At 40.6% G+C, this 19,257-nt stretch overlaps 1 protein-coding gene across 2 annotated transcripts in view; it reads right to left on the bottom strand.

Annotated features, from left to right (window-relative positions):
- riok1 (RIO kinase 1 (yeast)) overlaps positions 1-17,684 on the bottom strand; it is a 47,566-nt gene extending 29,882 nt beyond the window's left edge. The window contains exons 1-6 of one of the 2 annotated variants that reach the window (XM_043688573.1): positions 17,528-17,684; positions 8,515-8,695; positions 7,068-7,155; positions 4,085-4,154; positions 2,316-2,358; positions 1,251-1,343 (exon numbers count right to left, since the gene is read on the bottom strand). In XM_043688573.1, the coding sequence (XP_043544508.1) occupies positions 1,251-1,343; positions 2,316-2,358; positions 4,085-4,154; positions 7,068-7,155; positions 8,515-8,695; positions 17,528-17,631 (579 nt within the window). In that variant the 5' untranslated portion in view covers positions 17,632-17,684. Of the gene's footprint in view, positions 1-1,250; positions 1,344-2,315; positions 2,359-4,084; positions 4,155-7,067; positions 7,156-8,514; positions 8,696-14,709; positions 14,729-17,527 lie in introns of those variants that run through there. The other variant, XM_043688574.1, reaches the window with a different exon arrangement.
- Positions 17,685-19,257: the final 1,573 nt, after the last annotated feature.

The following is a 19,257-nucleotide window of genomic DNA, read 5'->3' as shown; positions in this document are numbered from 1 at the left end:
AGTCCAGAACTAGAGGGCATAGATTTAGGGGGAGAGGGGAAGATATAAAAGAGACCTAAGTGGCAACTTTTTCATGCAGAGGGTAATACGTATATGGAATGAGCTGTCAGAGGATGTGGTGGAGGCTGGTACAATTGCAACATTTAAGGGGCATTTGGATGGGTATATAAATAGGAAGGGTTTGGAGGGATATGGGCCAGGTGCTGGCAGGTGGGACTAGATTGGGTTGGGATATCTGGTCGGCATGGACAGATTGGACCGAAGGGTCTGTTTCCATGCTGTACATCTCTATGACTCGAAACATATGCAGGAATTGAGAGCAATTAGCTACATCTGGGAAAAAGAAGGAGATGAAGCTACATGAACAAAACTGTTTTGACACGTGCTTGGTAACTGGCTGCTCTATTGCCACAAGGATGATTGATTGCCCTGCAGAAGAATTTAAGGAGTTAACTGCAGGAAAGTTGTGTCTTCAACCAGACAGTCAATGCTAAATGTAACAAGGAAGCTACTTCTGTTAAGGCGGCAAGTTACAAACATGCAATAATTTGGAAGAAAGAAACATCAAATAATATCATATCACGGACCTGAAGGATGAAAAACTGTATTAGAATCCAACACCAGAACTCCCATTTCAGCAGAACCCTGGAGAACAACTCTGCATAAGGATCAAACCCTGGACACATCCAGACTCTCACACTGTTAGTTGTCCTTGATGTTTCTTTCATCCAAATTATTGTTTGTAGCTTGCTTTATCATCAGGAGTAGCTTCCTCGTTCCTTGTTACACTTGGCATCGACAGCCTGGTTGAAGATGAAGGGCTTACGCCCGGAAAATCGACTCTCTTGCTTCTCGGATGCTGCCTGACCTGCTGTGCTTTCCCAGCACCACACACTCGAGTCTGGTTGAAGACACAGCTTTCCTGCAGTTAACTCCTTCAATTCCACTATTAATCAGGTAATAGCTAAGTTTAGTTAAGAGGCTTGATTTGCTTACTTGAGTGTTCTTATTTTGATTGCTACATGTCAAAAAGTTTGAAAACATCATTTCAGTACTTGATTGTCTGTGAGATTTCTTAAGAAGTAGCCGAACTGAAGGTAACTTGTTGTCATTTGCCTACAGCATGCTTTTGGAATACTAGTTATAGTTTTAAAATCAAATGATCCAAACCAGTGATCTATTGATAGACGACATACAGTGACATATTTATCATTCTTAAGTGATTTTCATCACTCTCTTCAAAGGATTACCTCCTTGCCTGTACTGATACATCCATGGATTTGAGATATCACTCCTCTACTCAGCATTTTAAACAAGATCATTCGAGTTCGTGGATCCAAAACCTAAGAATTAATAAAATCATAAGTGATGCACCAAGTACCTGTATACACTAAATGTAATCTCTCCAAAGATGCACATCTGTAATGTTCATCACAATGAATGAAGAGGGAAATGGAAACTTAAAAAATTATGATCTCTATAAAGATCAGAAAAATCTCTGCTATCACAACAGACAAAATACTACAAATTAAATATTTTATCTAATTTTATTATACAGCTCATACTTTCAAACAGATAATAACATCTCGAATTTCATATCTTCTAGCTCTTTCTTCAAGTAAAGTATTTTACGTTTATCAGGAATCTAATTCTAGCTACATAAACAATGTGTTTTATACCAATTGAAAAGAAAACCTGTCTTTTATTGCTACTGCTGCTTAAAAATGACCAGACATTTCTGTTTTAACAAAACAAAATTTGTACATGGCAGATTAAGATAGTCAGAAAAATAATTGTGAAGCTAATTTTCTGCCACAATATTACTTAATAATATTCATGCATCTATACTGGAACTCATAAACTATATTATATGCGATACTAAACAAAGGAATACAAAAAAAATTATAAATACTCAATATGTGAAGTGTCTAAATTTGTTTAATACCTTAAAGGCACTCTATAAAGTTATACTTATGAAAAATCTTTAGCATATATCTTTTTAAAGCATTGTTTTTCATTTACTGAAGCTCCACTTATCAATACTACATACATACTGAATACCAAGGAACCTCAATTACCCGGCATTCAATTATCCGAATTTCGGAATATCCGGCAAGATCACAAGGTCCCAATGCTTGGCTAAACCTCATTATCCAGCATTCGATTATCCGAATATTCAATTATCCAACAAAATACTCCCCGCCCGTGTCGTTCAGATAATCGAGGTTCGTGTACAAGCAATCATTGCTAATATATGTAATTTCCCTGAGCTACTCAAACACATTTGCATCTTGAATTAATATACTAATCATTACCTGCTCCACAGTGGCTCGGTCAGATTTATCTTTAACCCGAAACCTAAAAAATAAATTGTCAAAAATAAAGGACTAGCGTAAACACACTCCATTTCAGGAGTGCTAAGTAACATTTGAAATAAAAGCAGCAGCGGTCACAACAAAAAAAAAGCACACGGTCCACATTAAATTATTAGAGAAAAGGGAAATATTCTATTAACTGTCTTAACCAACTTACCATGTGAGGCTGCCTTTTGGGATCTGTGACATACATTCCAAGGATCCTCTACACTTTATTTTAAGTATCCTACCATTTATTCTATATTCTTTCCCCTCATCAGACTTTCAAATGCAATAGCACACATAGCTCCAGACTGAACTCCATTTGCTATTTTCCACCAGCTTCAGTGGACAGATATCCTCAGCTTTATTCTTCTCTCCTAGCTACACGGATAATCTTTGTGTCATGTTTGCTACGTTTAAGTCTAAATCTAGCTACATGCCACAAAATGCAAGATGTAAAATCCCTCGAGATAGCCTTTCAATCACAAAAACATTTGTGAATCATAAATTACATATAACTATTAAAACACTGATGGATTCTGGTGGAAGGGAGCAACTGGTGGCCAGCCCTACAGATTAAAAGTGCTAGTACACCTGCAAATTTAAAAATGTTATGGTAGATTATGGTGCAAGTACAAACTTGTAATGGTGTGGGAAGAGTAAAAGGACATTGAGAAGATGGTGGCCTAATAGGTGAGTAATCCACAGGCCTGTGCTAACATTCTGCCAAATCACATTAGAATTCCAGCAATGGCAGCTGGTGAAATTTGAATTCAATAAAAACTTGGAGTTAAAATGCTGGCCGAATAGTGACCACAGTTTATTGTCATAAAAACCCATCTGGCACAAGGAAGAAAATTGCTGTCCTTACCCTGTCCAGCCTACATGTGACTCCAGACGCACAGCAATGTGGTTGACATTGAATTGAGTAATAAATGCTGGCCTAGACAGCGATGCCAACATCCCATCGACAAAAACAAAGTGAACAAAAGGATAGATAGCATATTTCCTTAAATAGTTAGGTTAAAAGGGATTGAGAAATAAACAGGAAGATCCAAAAATGTTTAACTAAAGTGAACAAGTATCATTTCAAGATAGGCATCTCAATAGAGGTCTTTTTTTGGCATTACCTCGAAACAAAATCCTTGACTATAAAGATTACAGAAGTTCAATTGGAAAACTCACCCTAAGTTCTTGAGCAAGGACTAACAATACAGTTATATCTGCACTTCACAGAATCAGAGAGCAAATTAAAATTAAAAACCAAGTCCACTTAGTTGTCTATTTTTCTTGTTTTATTTCCCTCCCATATTATTTCTTGCTTTCCCAAGGTACTGGCTTACTTTTGCTGTTCAATGCAAAAACAGCAAGACAGCCAACCCTAACATTGACATATTTGCTGTTCCAGCAGGAGTCAATGGACAGCAACCAGAAGTAGGAACCCTGGCTGATTCACCCATCCTAAACGATCTGGCTTTAAGATTAATTATAGCAAACAAATTGCTGCTCCATTTGACATTACCTAACTCATCACAAAGTCATGACTAAACCTGAAATCAGATGAAATAGCTGCAGTACCCATGGAATAAACCCAGTCACCATTGGAATGACCTTTCTTTCGCTCTCAATAACTGCAGCTTAACGGGAATAGCTACTTAAAACACACAATATATTTGCATATGTAAAAATTGCACAATCTGAAATTTCAAATACTTATTTTTACTTACATGTCTGTATGTTTCTTTCTTGATTTTTCAGTTACCCTGTTTATCACAGAGTCATCAAAATTTAGTTTATCTAACAAAAAGTCAAAAGATCAGAAATGGGCCTGTATGCAAGATAACTGTACTCATTATAAAATATATGTTCTTGTCATGATGGTAAAGTGCAGATGCACTATAGCTTTGAGGTACTTCTTGCTCACCTAACAACATGCACTATTATTAAAAGCTGATTAGTCTTGAAAGTTTACTATTCCTTAAGATTTAGAATACTATGTATAAAGTCCTCAACTGAAGTCATTTTGTTTAACATGGGGCCTGTAACCTTATTAAACACCGCAGGATTCATTTTAACATAGTTTCCACTGTGGGATTTATTTAAATGTAGTTTCCCCGCACAAACCAATTGGTTTCTTTCCGCTTCCTACAGCGGCCTCTGCTCACTCCTCCACCTCCCAGTTGTGGTGCTTCCTGACCTCTGACCACTCAGCTGTGGCCTCTTTTCCATTCCTGACTTCCTAGTTGTGGCCTCTGCCCATGTCCCAGGCTGAATCATGTGCCGCTGGACTTGTGATCCAGAACACAATACAAATTCAACATGCAGCTGGAACTCCAATGCAGTGGAGATAAGACTACTGACTGTTTAAAAGTGCTGGACTTTGGTTTATAATCCAGTTTTTAAAAAAATGATTTTCAAAGCTGCTTCTGCCTCACAGTGCTTCTTCTAAGTCTTTGTTCACAACAAGGGTTCAGGAGGGAGAAGTGGTGAGTGGCAGCATCGAAACAAAATGATTGTAAAAGCCCCAGCACTTCTGAACCACTGGGACCTGAACTTCCACAACTTCTGAACTCAAGCTACACACTGAATCTGGATGTTGAATGGGAAAGTAGCAAGACGGTGGGTTAAGAAGGGAAAGGGCAAAATTCAGTGGATTGTTGGGTGAGGCATGCTGCTGGTGGTGGGATGAAAGTGATGAAGAGATGAAAGGATCAACAATTTAGTGGGTCAAGAGGCAGGGAGGATCTACTGCAACTAGATGGTTTGGAGCAGGATCACTGGTGAGAAGTACAGTAAACTTTGTTTTAACTGGGTCGTTATGCACTGGCAATCTTGATAAACCAGCAAAAATTATATATGTGAAATACTGGAAGTGTAACAGTGATGCATATACTCTTTATGTTAAAATTAGTGTGGGTTTTTACATCGATTTTGTGGACCTCTTGATCAACCGACACACTCCTGGTTCCATAGGTAATGGCTAATAAATGGTTTGCTGTAATTATACTTTAAGTAGCAAATTGCATTTTTCTTTCATATTTTGAAACTTATTTTAAATATCACTTAATTTACCAATGTACAAATTTAGTAATACAAATCTTTCAATTTAGCGGATATTACACTTTCATTTGTTTGGGATGAGGAAGATCCTAAAGAACCCAACTACAATTTTAAAATGAGAACCGATATTTGCTTAAAGTTCAGATTCTCAGGAACATGACCACAACTTTAAGTGAGGGCTTATCTTACTTTGCAATTGCTCGTTCGGTGCATAATAATGAAATAGTTGAATCTTTTCAGCTATTCTCCCCTAACTGACCACACAAACTGCATTTCAACCACACTAATGCTAGATTTAAAATTCAACTTTTCAAAAAATCATAAGCATAGACTTGCATCCTATCAATCTTTAACACGTTGCAATAAGTTTGCAGATGACACAAAGATAGGTAGAGGGACAAGTAGTGTTCAGGAAGCAGACAGGCTGTTAAAGGACTTGGACAGGCTATGAGAGTGGGCAAAGAAATGACAGATGGAATATAATGTGAGAAAGTGGGAGGTTATTTTTTAAATGGGGAAAGGCTTTAGAAATTTCAAGTACAAAGAGACTTGGGAGTCCTAATTCAGGATTTGCTTTAGGGTAACATGCAGGTTCAATTAGCAGTTAGGAAGGCAAATTCAATGTTAGCATTTATTTCAAGTGGACTAGAATACAAGATGAGAGATATACTGCTGAGACTGTATAATGTTTTGGTCAGATCATATTTGGGACATTGTGTGCAGTTTTGGGATCTGTTTTGAAAGAAGACTGTGCTGGCCAACGAGGTGGTCCAAAGATGGTTTAGGAGAATAATCCCAAGGATGAAGGGCTTGTCATTTGAGGAGCGGTTGAGGTCTCTGGGTCTGTACTCAATGGAGTTTAGAAGGATGGGGGTTGGGTGAAATCTGTACTGAGGGGCCTGGATAGAGTGGGTGTAGGGAAGATGTTTCCACTAATAGGACAGACTAGGACCCAAAGGCATAGCCTCAAAGGAAAGTAAAGGGACTACCTTTGAGAACTGAGATGAGGATAAATTTCTTCAATCAGAGAATGATTAATCTGTGGAACTCAATGCCACAGAGGCTGTAGAGGAAAAGTCACTGAAAGTATTTAAGATAGAGACAGATAAGTTCTTGATTGGTAAGGGGATCAAGGGCTATGAGATGAGGTAAGAAGAATGGGGTTGAGAAACATATCAACCATGACTGAATGACAGGACAAATTCAATGGGCCAAATGGTTTAATTCTGCTTCAAAATCTTATGGTCTTTTGGTAACGCATTGTGATATAATAACTGGAATGCCGAATAGTTTTAGTTAATACATAATGAAACAATAAAGTATCAAAAAACCAAATTGAAACACTGGGCTCACATTATTGAATTTGAATGTAATTTGATTTCATTGTTCAAAAGTTCATTCTTATGTAAAATAAAGCAAAAAATGTCAGTAATATTACAAAATAACTTGCTATCTTCAGTATTAATATGATTTATTAGCCCTCTATATTTGTTTGGCAACTAATTTGCATTCTGAAAGTTATAAAGCTCTGCAAATCCTGCTCATTTAGGTACTTAATTGATGACTTAAAATGTCAAACATAATATTATAATAATAGTTTTATCAGACTGTTTTCACAACTTGGAACTTGCCCTGCACCAATAAACCTACCAAGATTAATTTTATGTTCAAACTTTCTCAGAACCTTGTCTGTTGGAGTGGCCATCTTTGCTGAATTACAAGAAATTTGTCGATTTGCCTGAAAGGACAAAATTGCAGAAGAAACTATGAAGCCCATTCTGCCTCAGACTTAAAATTAAGCAAAAGAGCAGACCTTTGTAATATGTTGAGATTAAGCAAGTATAACAGAACATAAGAAAATGTCTATTAACAAAATTCAAACCTATAAAATTAGTACGGGAAAAATAATTCACTATTGCTGGAGACTAAAATAAAACAAATGTCTGCTTGTTTTTTTTTACAAAGATGTAAATACATTTTGCATTGTTTAATTACCAAAAAAAAATATGATTTGCTTTCAGAAGAAGGTTTATTTCAATTCATTGTTTTAATCTATATGAAATTTATCACGGTCCCACATTTGGAGAATTCAATAACAAAAGGTGCTATTGGCAAAAATCAGCCTGCTATTACATCTGGATTAATGGCATCACTGAATATGGTGAGCACCCCAGAAAATAGAATTTACTCAGAATAGTTCAAATTTGATAGTTGTTACAAACTCTAGGTTTTGAAATAGGTGGAGTAGTCTATTCAGCCCTGTGAACCATCAAACGTTTTCTAGATCACGGCTGATTCCCTAACTCAACGTCGTTTTCCTGTGCTATCCTTTTATCATTGATACCATTAGTATCTAGAAACCTATTGTATTGACCTCTGTCTTGAAAATACTCAATACCCAAATTTTGCACAACCGTCTGGGATACAGAATTCCAAGAGTTCCCAAAACTAATCTCCAAATGAATAAATATTTCATCTCAATCCTAAATTACTTGCCATCTAGAGACTGTTTCTTCCCACTCCTGACCAACTTCTGAAACTCAGCCGGGGAAACATTCTTTTTACATTTTCTGTCTATCTCCATTAAATTCTATAAGTTTCTTGAGATCTCACCTCATTATTTTAAATTCTAGAGGATAGCCTCTTTTCCTCAAACTGCCTGAAGTTCCACCATCACAAGTATCGGTCTGGCAAACTTATGCTCACTTCCACCTTGCCAAATGAATTCTTCTTTCCTTAGGCAAGGGGACCAAAACTGCATACTATACACCAAATACAGTCTCACCAAGGTTTTATACAATTGAAGAAAAACATCTTTGCTTTTGTACACGATAAAAACAAATAAACAATTTGTAATTGCTAGCTGCACCTGCACGTTAGCTTTCAGTGACTCACAAGCAAAGACATCCAGGTCCCTTTATACATCAAAATTCCCCAATCACTCACCATTTAAGAAATACTTTGCACCTCCGATATCCCATCATGCAACCTCACACTTAGCCACTTTATATGCCCCATCTGCCTATGCGCCTTTTATTTTAACTGTAAGCAAAGAAATAAATTCAACATTGATTGAAATTGCAAAGCACTATATTACCTGCTGGTTGTAACCCCTGGAAGCAGTATAGCGCTTGGTGAGGTCTCCATCACAAACATCCCAGTCCCATTCTTCGCCATCATCACTTGCGATATAATGTTCCTCTTCCTCAGAGTTACTCAGATATAAACTGTTGACTTTTCGTGCTGCCTGTTGTGTTTGCTCAGGACAGCCACAATCACTAAACAACAAGAGCTTGCATTTGTCACAATGCCTTTAACGTAGTAAAACACCTCATGATGCTGAGAACAAAAATGTTATCATAAACAAAATTTATCACTGTGCCACATAAGATGATATTAGGTAGATAAAGTGCCACAAGCTTGGTCAAAGATTTAAGGAATGCTTTAATGTGAAATAGAAAGGTGCAGAGTCTAAGGAGGGAATTCCAGAGTTTATGGTCTAGACACAGTTGGGAACATTGGTGCTAGATGTGGAAGGATAAAAAGAGAGATATACAAGACATCAAAATTGAGAGGAGTGCAGAGCTCTTGAATGGTTTTAATGTTTAATATTACAATGGCAAGAAGAAACGAGGGCACAAGTGGATTTTAAAACAAGGTTGTGAATATAAAAAATATTAATCTTGCCTAATGATTGCCTCTGGAGGACAATATACACATGTGTGATAGCTATACAGAACACTGAGTTGGGATGCATGTAATATTAATTTCAGCAGCTAAAATGAGGCAATGGCAGCACTGGATGCTGTTACATAGGTGGAAGTAAATGTTCTTTATATATTTATTGAAAAATGTTTACTCTTTTACAAAAAACAAAAATTTATAAAATTACAAAAATACAGAAAAGTAGAAATAATACATTATATTACATCAATGTTAACAATAAACTACCTACTCATATTTATTTGATTTTTCCAGTGAAAATAAACTCAAATGAAATAGCAAAATTAAATTACGTTACATTATACTACTCCCCCGACTTGCTGCACCTCCACCGAAGGTCCTGTCCAAACATTACTATACTCGTATTTACTAGGCCTCCTTCCCCTTGGGCCCCCGAACCACCATATACAACCTTCGCGGCTATATAAAGGCCCTAATCAGTACAGCTGATAGATCCATGTCTACATAATTTAAAAATGGTCACCACGTCTTATAAAATTGCTCCGTTCCATGGTGCACCTACTTGTCAAATAATCTTGGGCACATGCTCCATCACAATATGCGCCACCCCACAAGACCCTGAGGTTTTCTGATATCCAGTTCATGAGAATGTTCTTCCTCGCACAGTGTGTAAGAATGTTAAATAACCTCTTCCCTTGCTCACCCAGAGAGGGCAGGTCCGGTAGCCCCAAAAGAAGGGATACCAGATCCGCCTTAACTTCAGTTCCTAGGATCTTCTCCAGCTCATTCATTATGGCACCCCAATATCCGCAAATCTTGTAGCAAGACTAAAAGCAATGCATGAGGGTGCCTTTGTTGATTTTACATTTGGGACATTCTGGAGAAGATCCTTTCTTAAACTTTGCTAAACTCTCTGGTGCCATATGGGCCCTATGGAGGATCTTCAATTGCATAGCTTGTGCTTTATTGCATATTGAAATTTTCTTTACATTCCCCCATATATCCGCTCATGTTTCCGATGAAATTTCTTGCCCAAACTCCTTACTCCAGATCCCATGGCGTTCCCTCTCTGCAGACAGTATATAGTACTAACCGAGAGAGCGTCCCAGACCAGAGCACTCTTCTCTATATCCTACTTGTAGGGCTGAGCCAAGAGTGTGGTCTTCTTCTGTAAAGAATCCCCAACTTGGAAGTATCGAAAAAGGTCCCAATTAGGAATCCCGTATCTCTGGCTTACCTGGTTGAAAGACATCAAGACCGCTCTCGAATAAATCTCCCAAACAGGAGATTTCCTTACCCCACCATGCTCTAAAGCCAGAGTCCATTGACCCCAGTCTAAATCCTGGGGCTCCCACTAATGAGGAGAACGGCAAAGCCTTATGCAAATTGTCCGGATCCTGCCAGATTATCCTCCATGCTTTCACTATATTTAAGATAATCAGGCTCTCATAGTACCCAGCCATAGACTTTATCTTGTCCATAATCAGTAAGTTTATTCCCCCTCTTTCCCCCTCGGTACAAGTCTATTATTTCAGTGAGTTCACAAATTCTTTTGCTTTTTCCGCCAAGTCGAAGTTATCGACAAATCCCCCATAATTAAAACACAGTACTGCCAGATACCTCAGAGAATACTGAATATTTAAGTCTCTTAATTTTTTTATCATCAAAAGCTTTCCTCTTCTTAGTTATGGCCCCATCCTCTAGTATATAAAGGTTTGAGAATAATGTTTTTTCAAGATATTATTCTCAAACCTTTACATACTAGAGGCTGTGAGTCACTTCCCAGTCTTCCTGATGTTTTTATTATTAACTGCTTTCCTTTATAGTGCTGGAATCGAACTAGGACCGGGCAGGGGCACTGATCCGAGCTGGACCAGCACATCGCGATCCGGTGGGCTCACTCCACATTTGCCCAGCCTGACTCGATTTCTAGCCCCAGCAACTCCGGGAGCCATTTCTCCAGGAACCCGGCCAGATTCTCGCCTCCCTTGCACTCCAGAAGACTCACTACACGTATTTAAGGTTGTCAACCTGCACCAGCAAGGCCCGAAGCTGGCCCACGAAGGTTCAGATCTGCCTCTTTGAGTTCTCCGTCGTGGTCTCCGACGCTGTGGTCTTTGCTTGACCGCTTCTACATGTCGATCCAATAACCGAATCTCCTTTTCATGCTTTTCAGCATGGCAGAGTTCGGTTCCAGCACTGTTTCAATTTTTTTAAACAGAGTTTCGCAAACTCCAAGAGCAGATGGTGCTGCTCCCCTGAGCTTAAAGGCACTGCAGGTGTACTCGATATAGTAGGGACTGCCCTGCCTGCAGTGCTTCTCTTGCTCCCTTTCCCTTATTTGCCTTCATTTTGACTCCAAAGTCTCCAAATCCAAACGAAAACAGTTCTAGGTGTTCTGCTTGCTTTACACTGACAATTTTTCTGAGCCCACCTCACCTGGGGTATGGCACAGAGCCCAACCCAGAGACTTTTCAGACAGCCGGCATCTTGAATCTCCATAAATAGGCTTTATAATGGTGTGAGTGAGTGTGTGTTAGGATCACAAATCAAACTGATTAAAAGTATCAACAATTTTCAAGATAAAAATCGGCTAAATATATTTCCATGAGACTGCAATGCAGTACTCAGGATCATAACATCAGATACAGGGAAGCATGCATATATTAAATAAATACCTTAATTTTCTATAAGAAACCTCCCAGCCCAATCATATTGCTCTGACAGAACTAAACTATCAAAAATATAACAACTATTTTCTCAATTTTATTGATTAGAGGTAGATACATTCACTCGATTGTACATTGAATTATCTTGAAATTTGGTCTTTTGTTTGCAAGAGCTTAAATAGCTTTCCTGTACTCAATATTTGAATTTAACACCTCAATAAGTTGTCCTGTTTATATTGGCAGACAACTCTGCTCATGGATGAACAGAGACACTAGAAGAGGAGCATACATTAAAAAAAAATGCATTAAAGCAGAAAGAGATGCCAAGGCAATTGTATATAGGTGGGTTAATCTAGCTAACTACAGTATTATGAAATTCACATCAGAACCAGCTCAAAAAACATCAATAAATAAGTTAAACACGATTTCCTTTTCAAAAAACCGTTTTGCTCTGTCTGGTTACCTTGAACTTGTCGAAGTGCTATAGAGTCATAGAGATGTACAGCATGGAAACAGACCCTTCGGACCAACCAGTCCATGCTGACAAGATATCCCAACCCAATTTAGTCCCACCTGCCAGCACCCGGCCCATGTCCCTCCAAACCCTCCGTATTCATATACCCATCCAAATGACTCTTAAATGTTGCAATTGTACCAGTCTCCACCACTTCCTCTGGCAGCTCATTCCATACTTGTACCACCCTCTGTGTGAAAACGTTGCCCCTTAGATATTTTTTATATCTTTCCCCTCTCACCCTAAATCAGTCCCAGCCTGTTCAGCCTCATTCTTATAAATTCCAGGTGATATAGGCTCAATCTAAACATTTTTTTTTTAAACAGATAAATCTCATCCTACGAACCAGACTGGTTTAAACTCTTTCCTAGTCAAAGGAAGTCAAAATGTACACAGCAATTCAAGTGCGATCTCACTGAGGCCCTCCTATAAATTGCTAAGTGCCTCTCATTGTGAGCAGCAATCACTCATTTTGATTTAAAAAATAAAGCTGCTTTTATGCATTTCATCTTTAGATTTCAACCCTTTGTATTTAAATTCTGTGCATTATGGTAATATTTCAGTTTAGAGATGTTCCTTGATGGCTTACTAGCCAATCAAGCCCGGATTTTCTCCAGAATTAACTGATCTTGGAAAATAGTTAATTAGAAGAATTGAGAAGACAAAATAAAATCAATGAAAAAAAACAAACGAAAATAGAATGCAAAATTCAAAATACAATATTGCAAATGCAACATTTCATTTCTTCAGAACGGAAGGAAAATAGAAATGCATGGGGTTTATGCCATTGAAATGGGGAAATGGAATGAAAAACAAACATATATAGCCACATAAATCACATATCAGATATCTTCTTTAACCCCAACTAAAGATATCCACTACCAAAGGTGACAAAACCTTCAACTGTGTGCAGCCAATTCCTGCCTTTCTTTTAACACTTCTGCTCTCACCAACTCATCTCTCACAGAACAGCGATCGGATTCCCCTTGTCCTTCACTTTTCATCTCAACACCATACACATTAAAAATATTCTCTTCAGCCATTAGGCTTTTTTCAGTATTCTGAATATTGCTTAAAATTATTGAATAATCTGTTTCAATGTGCTGAATTGAATATTGTTGGGCAATGCACTCCACAACTCAATAACTATTAGTGATTTTAGAGATGATTTGTACCTCAGGTTTTCGGTCAGGTTCTAAGTTTGCTCACTGAACTGGTAGATTTGTTCTTAGACATTTCTTAGACATTTCGTCACCATGCTAGGTAACATCAGTGAGCCACCGATGAAGCGCTGGTGTTCTGACCTGCTTGCAATTTGTGTGTCTTGGTCTGTTGTGGTGGGTGACATCACTTCCAGACCCCATTTACCAACCTCTCAGAAAAAGAATTGGAAGAGGTATCACCCACCACAACAGACCAAGACACATAAATAGCAAGCAGGACAGAACACCAGCACTTCATTGGAGGCTCACTGATGAGGTTGTAAAAACAATGACTGCAGATGCTGGAAACCAGATTCTGGATCAGTGGTGCTGGAAGAGCACAGCAGTTCAGGCAGCATCCAAGGAGCATGGTGACGAAACTTCTGAGAATAAATCTATCAGCGCAGGAGCAAAAGTATAACGGTAGCTGCAAAAACCTTCTCTAAAATTGTAAAAACCTATGGGTGCAATACGCTCAAATTAGCCCAAAGATGGGAAACCAATACCATCTGACTGAGCACCACCTGCCAACAACTGTACTTCCTACAGGAATACCTCAGGAATCAGGCATTACCACAATGTGTCAAATACAAAACCAATCTCACCACCCCATAAGCCAGAAGAACAGCAGAACAGAAAGGCCACAGGATTCTACGAGAAATGACAAATGATGCCCACAACCGGCTCCACAAATACGATCAAGACACTGCGCGCCAATAAACACTGCACACTAATTCGGCTGACCATGAATGGACAAGTACGCTAGAACGAGCCATCAACACTGAACAACAGCAGACCAAGACAAGGAAAAGACTAGCCCTACAAGAAAAACTGGTACAGCAATAACATAGACAATTCAGAGACTTGAATAAAGAACCATTGGATCGACCACTCATAGACATGGAAAAAGCTGTCCGAGTACGAGGAATGAACTTCAATCACAGGAACGCAGACAAAAAGGACTTCCTAACAGCATTTGAACCCACCCTGAAAGACAACGGACTTACAAAAGAAATCCAGCAGGCCATCAGACAGACAGTAACACCAACACTAAGTAGAAAGGTAGAAGGGAACACCCTCAACCCAAAGGAAAGGAAGGCCTTAGAAAGACTCAGAAAAGGCAAGAATATCGTAATCCTACTGGCAGACAAGGGGCACGTGACCGTCATCCTGAACAGAACACAATACACTGAAAAAACAAACACACAGATACCAATACCTACTAACAGGTGGCGATGGACCCAACTCCACAGCAAACTCTGAGGAAACTTTCCTGAAGAAGGGCTAATGCCCGAAACGTCGATTCTCCTGTTCCCTAGATGCTGCCTGACCTGCTGCGCTTCTCCAGCAACACATTTCCATCTCTGAGGAAACTACACAAGACAGGTAAAATTAACAAGACAGACTTCCAAAGAATGAAATCTGACGGATCCAACACGCCCGTTTCTATGGATTATCAAACGTACATAAACATGGGGTCTTCCCTCAGACCCATAGTCTCACTTCCTGGTATACTGACATACAGACTAGCAAAGGAACTACAACGCAAACTGAAACACCTAGTAGAAGACTTTGGCCACTCCGTCCACTCCACCCAGGAATTCCTTAACATCATCAAAGACACCAAGGTAGAAGACGATGAGGTTGTGGTTTCCTTCGATGTGACAGCCCTATTCACATCAATAAACATCACTCTAGCCAAAGAAACTCTGGCCTCACTGTTAGACGAACCAAGGACACAAACACCTGACAGCAACAACTCCATCAGCAAGGAGAGCATCCTCAAACTACAAGATCTGAGTCTCACAACCCACTTCACCTTCAAAGATACGATTTAAAAACGAATCAACAGGATACCCATGAGATTACAAATATCAGGATTCTTAGCAGAAGCAGTCATGCAGAGGTTAGAATGACCAGGCCTTCCCATGATCCCACCCAAGCTTTTGGTCCGCTGTGTGGATGATACCTTTGACATCATGAAACGCAACAAATTAGAAGAAACCCACAAACACATAAACAACATCCTTACTGTTATAACGTTCACCAAAGAGGAAGAAAACAACAACAGATATCTCTTCCTAGAGGTCACAGTAGAATGAAAAACCAATGGAGAGTGGAAAATCACACACTCTGACCAGATACTCAATTACAGGAGCAATCAGGAGAAAGCGAGGACTGCAGATGCTGGAGTACCAGAATTGAAAAATGTGGTGCTGGAAAAACACAGCAGGCCTGGCAGCATCCGAGGAGGAGAATCGACGTTTCGGGCATAAGCCCTTCTTCGGGAAGGGCTTATGCCCGAAACGTCGATTCTCCTGCTCCTCGGATGCTGTCTGGCCTGTTGTGTTTTTCCAGCACCACATTTTTCAACTACAGGAGCAATCATCCCAACACCCAGAAACGGAGCTGCATCAGGACATAATTTAAACTAGCCAAAAAAATACAGCATCCAGGAATAAGAGAAGCCAAGGAAAAACATCCATACAATGTATTCAGGAACAATGGGTACCCAATTAGCACAGTCTGCTGATTCCTACACAGCAGACCTAAACAAAAGACACAATACGCCCAGAGACTCTAGCCACCCTGCCATACATTAAAGGTATCTCAGAGATGATGATCAGACTACTCTGGCCCCTAGGCATCATGGGAGCCCACAAACCTCCCACAACACTGAAACAGGTCCTGATGAATCTAAAGGACCCCATACCAAAAACCAGCAGAACAAATGCCATATACAAAATACCCTCCAAGGACTGCAACAAACATTACATTGGACAGACCAGCAGGAAGCTAGCCACCAGGCTACATGAGCACCAACTAACCACCAAAAGACATGATCAACTATCACTAGTACCCATACACATGGACAAAAGGGACACCAGTTCAACTGGGACAATACATCCATCCTGGGACAGGCTAAACAAAGACACACGTGGGAATTCCTGGAGACATGGCATTCAAACCGGAACTCTATTAACAACCATATCGATTTGAACCCAACTTACCAACCTCTCAGAAAAAGAACCAGAAGTTATATCACCCACCACAACAGACCAAGACACATAAATAGAAAGCGGGGCTCATGCAAAGCTTTTACATTGTAAAGAATTAACACATTGTGCCTAGACAGCACAGAATCTGCAGGACTGCATTCAACACAATAAGCCAACAAAGCACCCTATGACTGCTCCAGCAGGATAAGCAGAGAAACATGCACAGTTGATCATCCATGTGACCATACTAGTGGAGTACCCTAGGACTGTAGCTAGATAATCACATACAGGGTCATCTTTAACAAAACACAAACTAGCCTCACTATATGTGACAGCACACAATACTTGACATAAACATTCACAGGAACCACACCTGGCAGGGCTCCTGAGGGATTGCATCAGAGAGGCACAACAGAGGGGACAGAGAGCATATGGAAGGCATACACAGGAGGGAAGGAGAGAAAGCAAAGAATGGCATCCACTGAGAAAGAGAAAGTGGAAGAGGGACACAGCACCCAGAGGTGGGGGCCGCTTGCTGGGAGAGGGGCAGACCACCCAGAGGTGGGGACCTCCATAGGGAAAGGAGCACAGCACCCAGAGGTGGGGGCCGCTTGCTGGGAGAGGGGCAGACCACCCAGAGGTGGGGACCTCCATAGGGAAAGGAGCACAGCACCCAGAGGTGGGGGCCGCTTGCTGGGAGAGGGGCAGACCACCCAGAGGTGGGGACCTCCATAGGGAAAGGAGCACAGCACCCAGAGGTGGGGGCCGCTTGCTGGGAGAGGGGCAGACCACCCAGAGGTGGGGACCTCCATAGGGAAAGGAGCACAGCACCCAGAGGTGGGGGCCGCTTGCTGGGAGAGGGGCAGACCACCCAGAGGTGGGGACCTCCATAGGGAAAGGAGCACAGCACCCAGAGGTGGGGGCCGCTTGCTGGGAGAGGAACAGAGCACCCGGGACCTGGAGAAGGTGATCAATAAAAGATATTAATCCATGAACGGCGCGTCTCCAGTCTAACCTGTCCCGGCAGCCGCTTACTGGTTACCTGTGCTCGGTGTCCGCATCATCAAACTGCCCGGGGAGCGAGGAACCGTCCATGGAGCAGCTCGAGCCCCTCAACAGGGAACTATCAGAGCACGAGGCGGCCATGGCTATGGCAGCTGCCCCGCTCCAAACTGCACCACATCACTAACCCGCAAACAAACGCGATTTCGAAACGCAGACCGCCACCCACCTGATCGTGACGACAGGAGTTTAACCCCTGAACATGACCAGCTGTCCTTTTCCATCCCGATCAGCAATAATCGGAATTTTTGAAAGAAGCATTTCTTCTTTCTAACATAAAACACTTCTTGATTCAGTGTGAATTGACAGAGGAAAACGAATAAACGAAACTAATTTCGTAATTGGTACTGTATAAGAAACAGCGCCTAGTTTTAAATCTGGTAACATTTCCACTTCAAACAAAAATAGAAAATGCTGGAGAAACTTCGTTCGAAACAAGGTCAAATTTCTCCAGCATTTGTTTTTGTTTGTTTTCAGACTGCCAGCACGCGCAGTTGTTTTATATATTCCATTTTCTTTATTCTCATTTCAAACCCGACCAATATTTTAGATCTTCCACTTGTAAATCCTACAACTCGACTCGAAATAAAAACTTCACGTCTGCTTAACTTGCTAAAACGATTGGTTGACTTTATTAACTACGGGGTGAAAAAGTTTAAAATCTGAATTCCTGAGCGGCTGGGTCAGGTACACAGAGGGAAAAATCAACTAGGCGAAAGTGAGGGCTGCAGATGCTGGAAATCAGAGTCGAGAGTGTGGTCAGGAATGATGAAGGACTGTCGATTCTCTTACTCCTCGGATGCTGCCTGACCTACTGTGCGTTTTCAGCACCACACTCTCGTTGCAGAGGGAAGTTGTTCGTTTTCAATTTTCTAACAGGTCACTTTTTGGATAGACTATAGAGATCCTTTTTATTTGGGTTACGTTTCCTACCAAAGAAAAGCTTGTTTCGGACAATGGTATGCGTTATGTTGTAAATAACGTTTAGATAATACAGGTGAGGTTCTGGAAACATAGGTAACCAACCCAACCCGCGCTCTCCACGCACAATGTTGCCAATTAGGTGACATCACGAATACCGACAGTGTAACGAGGATGCCTCCATTGTGGCGTCACAGACGTTAGGTGACGTCGCTGGGTCTGAGCCGCGTGCCGCGCGCAGGGCGGGGGATGATCGCAGTTGTACATTGATCAGCCGTTGCTAGAGGTGCATGAATTGTGCAGATGGACAAAAATACTTGGTCCTCCTCCCTCTGTTCGACTGAATGCGGCAACATCAAGGTTAATCGCAAATGGTGAGCATTTTCCATTTGAAACGGGCGGGGCAAATGAGAGCAAAAAACGATACTCTTCCCCTCCCCCCTGCAGTGCGATTGGATGCGCCTCTTTGCTTCGCTAAGTGTACTCCGACTGTGCGTGCTGTGAGATCCTGGACAGTCCTCCTGAGTGGCTCGGTTGGCCCGCCTTTTTTGAGATCTCACACCCCACCTCTGACAATGTGGCTTCCTTCCACATTGCAAAAGTCAGGCTGAATTGGAAGCAGACGGTGGGTGAAGATGCACAATTCCTGGTTGAGAGGACAATGTGATGCTGAAAATCTGCCTTTAAATGTGTTTTGAAATTTAATACTGGTTTGAATAAAACCACCACTATTAAATGGCAGTTTATACCTTCTTTACTTGCTTGATTTCATAAAACTTTGAAAAAAAA

Source organism: Chiloscyllium plagiosum, chromosome 4 (assembly GCF_004010195.1).
Source record: "Chiloscyllium plagiosum isolate BGI_BamShark_2017 chromosome 4, ASM401019v2, whole genome shotgun sequence".
NCBI classification, from domain to species: Eukaryota; Metazoa; Chordata; class Chondrichthyes; order Orectolobiformes; family Hemiscylliidae; genus Chiloscyllium; species Chiloscyllium plagiosum.
This window is presented reverse-complemented; position numbering and strand designations above follow the sequence as displayed.